Source organism: Xiphophorus hellerii, chromosome 6 (assembly GCF_003331165.1).
Source record: "Xiphophorus hellerii strain 12219 chromosome 6, Xiphophorus_hellerii-4.1, whole genome shotgun sequence".
In the NCBI taxonomy this organism is placed as follows: Eukaryota; Metazoa; Chordata; class Actinopteri; order Cyprinodontiformes; family Poeciliidae; genus Xiphophorus; species Xiphophorus hellerii.
The window spans coordinates 1,233,127-1,242,682 of NC_045677.1; the positions used below are offsets into that span (position 1 = coordinate 1,233,127).

General features: G+C 38.5%; 1 protein-coding gene across 1 annotated transcript; it reads right to left on the bottom strand.

Annotated features, from left to right (window-relative positions):
* Nucleotides 1–1,753: 1,753 nt before the first annotated feature.
* LOC116721393 (proenkephalin-A) lies at nt 1,754–8,109 on the bottom strand. The gene is made up of 3 exons (XM_032565091.1): nt 7,862–8,109; nt 7,357–7,503; nt 1,754–2,457 (listed from the first exon to the last, which is right to left on the bottom strand). Exons 2-3 carry the CDS (start codon nt 7,498–7,500, stop codon nt 1,837–1,839), a joined length of 765 nt encoding a protein of 254 aa, XP_032420982.1. The 5' UTR covers nt 7,501–7,503; nt 7,862–8,109; the 3' UTR covers nt 1,754–1,836.
* Nucleotides 8,110–9,556: the final 1,447 nt, after the last annotated feature.

Genomic DNA, 9,556 nt, shown 5'->3' on the forward strand with positions numbered 1-9,556 from the left:
GGTGACAATAATTGCTACAATGCTGTGCCCCATTGCCATATGAATGACAGTGAGTCTGTGCTGTCTTTAATGGTTCCTTTGATTACCAACCCTAAGTGGGACATTGTAACCCACTCAGGGTTACAATGTCAAGAAAAGAAAAATCACAAAGGATTTTATTTTAATAACCTGTTTTTGCAGTAGTGACTGAATTGCTTCCTTTGATCTTAGGTAAAAACATTTAGAGTTTCTGCTTAAACTTAAATGACATTGAATTATCATAATTATATTAGACTTTTAGAATCACAAGAGGGATTTTCATTTCCTCATGATCTGACACATGAAGCCTAGGCGTAAATTCAAACTGGAAGACTATTCATCTCACCTGCTCAAAAAAAGATGTCGTCACACGTCTTGATTCCAACCTATCGGTGATATTCTACTCCTCCAATCATCAAGCATCGCTCCCTTGATAAGGTCCAGCTGTTCATCTGCTTCCGCTCGTTGGCTGAGCTTCAACCTTCCTCCACCCCTTCTCCGCCTTCAACTCAAGACTTCTTCAATATCCATTCAGTCTGCAGCATCCTCTCCACCACCAGTGTCCGGGCCCAAGGAGGGAAGATGTTTCTAATCTTCATACACAGCGGATCATTCTCTCTGACAGCAGTTACCAGCGCAACGTCTTCCTCCTGGGTCCGAGCGCCAAAGACTTTCATTTGTCAATTAAACTTTCTAATACCACTCTCTCTCTTTGTGAGTCTTTCCTGGTTGATGCTTTTGATGCTTCCAGATCAGGAATTTTGTGTGTCCTGACAAATCAGACAATGTGTTTTCAAGAAGTGACTGGGAGATTATCTTCATCGCAGTCATACCAAATGTTCAGCTTCCAAATGATTTCTGCATTTGGAGCACAGTACTTGGATTGGTCTGATTGCAACTTAGGCAGTAGTGCCTGATGTGGGAAATTATGTCCACACCACAGTGAGTTATGAACTTATGTTTTTTCTGAACATCTTCCTGGAGACTGATAAAGCTTTTTCAGTAGAGATCTCAACACTTTTGCACCAGTGTTGCAGCATTGTCAGTGGTTGGATCTGCTGACTACTAAAATGTGTGCATTGTTTTTTTAAGAAACCTGTTTTATTTGTGTCTTAAATAGTTTTCACCAGCAATTTGAGGATTCCATACTACCCCACTTTGTATGTTCTTGAACCTCTCCAGGGTGAGTGACTTTCTACTGTATGCAACGTACATGAGTTGAAGACACCAATGAGCAGAAATGTTTAATTGTTGATTTATTTGTCTCAGGTTAATGATTTTTGTATGCTCAATTGCCATACCTATGTTTTACATAAGTTTTGCTTGAATATGGTTTGCTACAACCAGAGGAAAACTCCTCGCAAAAAAATTGCCTGTGATGACCTCTAAATCAAACATGTTTTTGTTACATTTGATCTACATATATTGTTTTACTTAATTTTGCTATTGATTTTATTTAAGGTTTTCCATTCTTTTAGGCTGATTTCTTGTGGAATCAAAAGGGGGGGGGGGGAAGGGGTTGTGGTGTCACACTTTAAACTTTAAGAACTTTGTGCTCTGAGAGTGTTGACTCACTTACTGAAGAACAAAAGATTGAGGGTTATTTTTTGAACTATGTATGAATTGTGCCTGCAGTGTAAATACAAGAGGATATGAAAGTAGGCAGTTGCAAAATGTTTTTGTATACCAGTGCTGTGTAGGAAGAGGTGACAATAAACTACACAAAGACAAGATGTGCATTTCTGTCACTTTATTGATTCAGTGTCTTCATCTTAAGATAGAAGAAATTTCCATAACGAGAGGTTACCACTTTAGCTCCTAATCCATGAAGCCCCCATACCTCTTTTTTCGCCCACTTCCATTTTCCCCAGATGTTTTTTGAGCTCTACCATTCTTGCTATTGTCCACAAGCCATTCAGGCCTTCCCACCCGCCTCATGAACCCTCCGTAGCGCTTTTTAAGAGCATGACCCAAAAGTGCCTCAAGAAGATTGCCTTTTATCACATCCCCTTTAATATGGTGGTTGAAGCCTCCATACCTCTTCACCTCCTCCATTTCATCCCTACTTTCCTCCATGTCATGATCTTTTGTAGTACCAATGATCTTTAAGATTCCCAGCCGAGTGTCCTCTTCCTCATTGTGGTTCTCCAGGTTATTCAGTGCCCTCTGGGCAGATGATGAACGACGAGACATGAAACCTCCATAACGTTTCATGAAACCACCATACTTTTTATCAATTTGATGTTTAGGTGAACGGACAGCCTCCTCAGTCGTCATCTTCCAGTCATCAGGAAGATGTGGCCAAGCCACATCTTCCTGGCTTGGCTGTTGAAGGGGGTCAGCATCCACAGAAACACTGTCATCACTCTCAGTTAAAAAGTCCTGGCACATGCGAAGTCTCTGGGTGTCCATCACACCTTCACACTCAAGAGAGCATGTCTGGAAGAAAAGAAAACACACTGTTAGAACTTTCACCAGGGTTTTTCCCAGCATATTAGAAGCCTGGCGGACTGCAAGGCTTTACTTGCCCAACCCGCCGGGCAAAGTGTTGCTTGTTTTTGTTTTGATTTAAAAATAAGAAAAAATGTCGCTTATATATATATACAGTACAGACCAAAAGTTTGGACACACCTTCTAATTCAATGGGTTTTCTTTATTTTCATGACTATTTATAAGGCAAGAAATCCCACTTATTAACCTGACAGGGCACACCTAGTGAAAACCATTTCAGGTGACTACCTCTTGAAGCTCATCAAGAAAATGCAGAGTGTGTGCAAAGCAGTAATCACAGCAAAAGGTTGCTACTTTGAAGAAACTAGAATATAAGGGGTATTTTCAGTTGTTTTACACTTTTTTGTTTAGTTCCTTATTTCCACATGTGTTATTCATAGTTTTGATGCCTTCAGTGTGAATCTACAATGTCAATAGTCATGAAAATAAAGGAAACTCATTGAATTAAAAAGTGTGTCCAAACTTTTGGTCTGTACTGTATATATATATATATATATATATATATATATACATATATATATATATATATATATTTTTTTTTTTAATAAGCTGGACAGAAAACCATCTTTTCTGCACTCAGCATTTCACTGGCACAGCAGAATAATTCCTGAAAGATGGATTTATAGTTGATGCATTGCACAGGGCACGAAGCCAGGAGCGTAACCTAATTACACTGCTTGTGCCTCTGCGCACCTACTTTCACTAAAACTGCACACATTCTCACCTATATGGGCATTTCTTTAAACACCCAGTGAGGACTCGTGTTTCTTTGGAGAATTCTTAATCAAGGTAGGCATCAAGTTTAAAAGTAACAGCGTTTAAACCGCAAATATAACATACAGTCAGGATTTCAGAGGTGTGTGTTGAGCATGCAATGAGAATCATATATCTTTGAGAACAAAGGATTACATATCAAACATGCTGCTCAGCTCGTGACTCTGTGTCTGCATCGCAGTTTGAGAAAGGTTTATGTCCGTATTCCTCGGTGGGACGGTGCATTAGTGTGCCAGTGGTTTAGCCCTTGGAGGAGATTTTGTGCTCGCCTCATATGTCATGCTAAACACCAATTTTTTGTTTTGGTTTGGTTTTTTGCGGCAACACAATGCATCAAACTGCAGCATATCAAATGCTGTGTTTACTTACAGTCAGGCAGAGTTGCTGCGAAAACTTGCCCTGTAAATCTGGAAAGCCAAAACATTCTCTGTGGCGCTTATTAAAGCCTCAATAGACACGAAATGGAAGAGCTACTAAAGCCACATAAATTAAATCTCCACGTTTGTGTTTCTGCATCCATCAGAGAGATGCAGAATGCAGTGCATTTAGTTCATCATGTAGGGCCGCTCCAACGTTGTATGAAAAGAGTAGAAAATTTATTTAATGCTGGAGCCCTCCAGCACTAAATAAAATTGGTGCACAACATCAGCACCAATAACAGTGTTTCCACATAGATTTATGCCCCTTTTCCACTGGAAAAGGAAGGGACATAGGCTTTGAGCTGTAGGCTTTGAGCCATGCCCCAATGTTTTCAATATAAAAGAGAGACATTGTGAGATCCATGTCCCATTCAACTTCAGCACCCAGCTTGTGGACAATGCTTGTGAACCAGACCACTTAGGATGTAATGTGTTTGAACACAAACCAGGCATTACAATTACATCTCACTTTCCATTCAGGACAATGTCTTCTTAATGATAATGGAAGAAGGACTAACAAAGGACAAAGACAACAGCTGGATAGCACAATTACCATTCAAACTGCCACGCCAAGAGCTCCTTAAAAACATTATTCAGTAATAATGCCATTTTTCCTGAAAAACGTTGTTTGCATGAGGTTACAACCAAACACCACATAGTAACGATGACACGCCATGTTACAACCAGAGCATTAACTGTAACCACTAAATCCCAGCTGCTGCACTTTGTCAAGACAGCAAATCTCAGAGTACGACTGGATTTGACTTAAAACTGTCAACAGAGAAATTGCTTTGATTGCCCTGACAGGATTCGTACTGAGCTTTCATAGCTGTAGGCATATGAAGACCAAATTAATGAACAGGAAAATTGAACTGAATGAGGACATAATACTACCTGATAATGACGGCCAAATGAAGCCTCGTGAAGCAATGAAGCTTCCAGCCCATTGCTTTGCCTAAAGGTTCATTACTCGATGGTTCATAACATCTGCTGCTGAAACTGTGGGCACACTTGCAAAGCAAGTCAGTCAATGCTCTCCTTATGCATTGCAGGGCAGTTTTGTCACTCAGATCTACATTCTTCAAAAAAATAGTAAATGCAATATTGTCACAGTTTTTGTCAAACTCTTGTTCAGTAGCAGGAGAGTCAATTAAATCCTCTTTAACTGTAATCTTGTTTAGTTATTAAAATGATTTGTAGCCAAACTAATCCTGGAATATGTTGACTGTCAGTGGCTGTTTTCTTTGAGTTGTGATTTGCCTCCTGAAAAACTGAAATTCTTCAAAACTTCTCTTTTTCTTGGATTTCTACTTTTCTCTCTGATCTTATCCCTTACATTTTTACTCACCAGGACAGGATTTTACTCTTCCAACAGCTTTAATCTGTTTCTGTTGTGCAAGACTGATATGTCGTTACTGATCAAAATAATGATGGGAATTTCCACAAGGTGAACATTTTGGAGGTGAAGGGGTTCATTATTTTTATTTAAGAATCTTGTGAATGATCATATCAAAGTATTCCCAGATGTCAGAGATTTTCTTCTTGCTGGCTCCATTTCAATCAAGTTTATTTGTGTAGAACATTTCAGCAACAAAGCAGTTCAAAGTGATTAACATAATAAAAATACTAAAATATAAAGTCATAAAATACATCACAATCAACAATTGAGAAAACCAGTAACAAACATTACATTTTGATGAGTGCCATCATCAAAATCCTTAATACAGATCAAATATGTTGGTCAATGTTATTTCAGCCACTGCTAAAGACAAATACTCTCCTCTGATGTGCGGCCAAATACAATAACCCATGAAGCAGCAAGGTTTTCCAAGCTTTTATTTTGAAAACCGACACGAAAAATAAAGCAGTCAAGTGACCCATGCAATGTGAGGCGCCGTTTATTTCCAGTCACGTGGTTTTTAGCAAGACAAGCATCAAAGTGTGGCTTCATCTGACACGCTCCCTTTTTACTAGGTACACGCCTCAAAGCCTGGCTTCAGATTTCTCATCACTACTACCTGAGATCCAGGGAGAATGAATTAGTGCCCTCTGCTGGCAAACACATAGAAAATACAAGGAATACTAAAAGAGCAGTAAATCCAGGATAACTAAATAAATTGTGGGTGGGAGTTTCCTGTGGTAAATGAGCCTGCCTGGACAAGGTGGTAAAAAGATTCTGACTTTTTTATGACATTTCTACTATGTTCAGTGAAGTCATACATTATTCATGTGATTATATATAAAATAATTATTCTCCAAATAAAACACTACATGCTTACATGATTGGGTGGTAAGGTATCTGGAGGGCAAAACCAAATGAAGAATGATCAGAATGGATTACACAATGACATATGGGATATTCACAAATACATGTTTTAAGTAAAGGTTTGATTTACTTTAAAAATGCGAGTATAATGGGGGTTTTTTTTATAAAGAAATGCCTAACATAAAAGCAGGCACCAGAAGGGAAGATCACTCACCAGTGTTTAGAATTAATGAGTATGCACACTAATTTATTGTTTTAATCATCAACCCACTGAGTAAAATGTAAATGCTAAATCTTTTCCATATAAACATCCCCTTTTAACCTCACCTACTGTGTATTGTGCAGAGAGCTTTACTCCGTGTTTGTAATTCACTCCCTCTCACAGACACGGTGAACACTCAATGTTCCTTTTCATTCATGAAGATATTTATTTTAAATCGTCTCAGTATTTTACTGAGATTTTAACTTCGAAGAGAATAATGAAAACAATGCACTAAAGTGCAAAGAGAAAGAGAAGAAGAAAAGATGAGTGTTCAAGTATAAAAGAGAGAAACCACTAAGACGAAAACCTGCCTCCGTATCAGAACAATGTCATAGAGTTTTGTGTGCCTAATTTTTTTTTGTCTTTTCTAAATGTAGCTTAGAAAAAATTAACATACTAATTTTTTATGATATTATTTAATATATTTTATAATGATTATCCTTGATGATTTTGACGATGGCATTTGAAAATATGTAATGTCTGGTGTTTATGATTAGTTATTGTATTATGTTTTTATTATGTGAAATGCTATGAACTGTCTCATTGCTAAAATGTTCATACAAATAAACTTAACTTTCTCACTGGTATCATTAGTTTAATATATTGTACATTGCTACCACAAACATACAACAGACATTATATAATAATAACGTAGTTGAAAAATTATTTTTAAGAATAAGCCACAAAGGAATGAAAGAATGAGGAAATAAGGATAGTTGAAAAAACAACAAACTGAACTGCTTTTTTGAAACCATAACCATAAAACTTGAACATGAACCGCCACAGAATTTTCTTTGAGTAATATAGTATCTATCTATCTATCTATCTATCTATCTATCTATCTATCTATCTATCTATCTATCTATCTATCTATCTATCTATCTATCTATCTATCTATCTATCTATCTATCTATCTATCTATCTATCTATCTATCTATCTATCTATCTATCTATCTATAACCAGTATAAAATGTAGTCATTAATTGCTTTGTACTTAGGTATGAAAACATTCTTGTGTATGTCATGTTTGAAGTGATTAAGTGATCAAATTGTCTCTCTCGCTCTCTATCTCCCTAGAAGATCAAATTAATGTATTACTACAGTACCTGAGTTGAGAAAGCAGATACTTGTCCTTGCAGACTGTACACACAACGTGCGCACTCCGTCCCGCAGTCTGTTCCAGCCACCAGCAACACGCATGTTCCCGCAAGCAACATCCACAGGCAGCTGCACTGAGCGATTACAGCCATCGGCTAGGGACGGGAAATCACAGCAGTTATTTTCATTACTGCTCTGACTGAGTGTTCTGCTATGAATTTCATAAAACAGCTCAAGTAAAGCACGAACCTGATATACATTAACTTCAAACTGATTTAACAACTATCAACTTCCTATGCTATTATTATTATTTATCTATTTTCAAGGCAATCACAAGCTCTCTGCATAATTTGTAGTCTAAATTATTTATTAGACTAAAGTGATATTTGCCTATATGATGTGAATAAAAGTCACAGTGTCTCATTTGTTGATATTGTATGTAAAAAAAACCCCCACTAAGTTCTTGTAGCTAACAATTGTGACTGTAAATAAGGAAATATATTTGCGTCTTACCTCTGATGGAGTGAAAACAAGTTTTTCTACAATTTCTCTGAAACCAGGGATGAAAAGAAGGCGGGAGACTTGCGTCTGTGTTTGATAAATTTGTGCATGAAACGGTCTCTCCGCAGGTGTTTCTACACGAGCTGATCCACGAACAGAGAGGTCCAACTAATCTCCGACGAACTCAACCTCAACGGGCAGCCAGTGAGCTGAACCTGATGCAGTGTTGCAGCGGGGTGTTCGCCAGCTTTTTAAACTACGTTCTGGGCCTTACGTCACCGAATATAAAACTGCAGGGAGGAGATAAGTCCGTGACGTTGCAGCCCACTCACTTCCACCCCAGAAACCCCGGAGCTCACCGCAACACGACAGTGTCCTCTTTTCTGTCACACATGCTCTTTAATCCTTTTAACCATGACTTACAAAAATAAGTTAATCTTACTAAGCTACCAGCAAAATGCACTAATGACTTATATTTATGAAGTAACAATTACTTACATGATGAAAAACACAAGGTACTAGCAAACCAGGCGGTCGCTTCGCAATTCAGTCGGTAATTAAGCAATATTATCACAAATCATTACTGGAAAAAAAGGGAAAAAAAATCGGTTCCACTTCAGCCCTAGTGGCTGATATTAGCTATTTTAAGACCATCAAAAAACTTTGAGGTGACTCATTAATTGAATGTCCACAACATCTTTTAGATTTTCTTTATGCTAAATATTTTATTAGTAAGGCAGTTTTGCAAGGGTCAGTACAGCTTAATTCAGTAGCAGAAATAATCAAATAAGTAAAATCAGTCATCTAGTCTCTTTCCCTAATGCTGACACTGAGAACTAAAAAGGGAACCTTTGAGAGAGACGGACGGAGTTTGGCGTTTCGAACCCCAGATCTGGCCTGATGATGAAGAAGGTGTTGCAGCAGTAGGAGGAAGTTGATCGATGAAGGCCGGGATCTCTGTAGGTCTGATGAGCTTCTTCTCCACATGGATGGTGAGGTCACACAGGACTTGGGTGCTGCCAGGAAGGAAGGCACCAGTTCTTCTTCTTTGTCTTGGTCTTTGTCTTTGCCTTAGCCTTTATCTTCATCTTTGTCTGAAGATAAAGGCAATTATCTTCAGACAAAGTTGGGGTCTGAACCCAGATGGTGAGAGAAGTGCGATTTGAAGCCACAGGTTGCGGGGCTGATCGGTTGGTCCCCATGCACAGGACAGTCTTCGGCTCTGTGGCCCCGGCTCTTCTTCAGCTGCAGAGTTCTTTGTCCATCTCGATCTTGGCTCGAAGCTGCCCGGAGGATCCAACGAAAGGTTCCTCTTTTGCACCCACCTTTTATAGGGTTTATCCACCCTTTTGGTGCGTTTGCATTGGCTAGCCCTGATGTTGTGCTTGTTTCATTGGCTGGTGCTAATGTCTCAGGGTTGCTCAACCTCCTATGTCCATTGCCTGCACAACCCTTTCTCTGAAACGTTTATGTTGTTCAACAACCTGCTTCCAAATAAGGCGTTGGTCATCTCTGCTCTCCTGTCAGTTCCCCTATTTCCCCTAACCTTTCACCTTTCACCTACCATCTACCTTCAACATATCAGTGATCTTTAATTGCAGTTACACCTTTTTACACCATTTGAAGTTCAATGTCAAAATCACATTTATAACTTCTTTAGCTTCTCTGATTTAGCATTCATTTATAATTTTATAACCATAACTTATT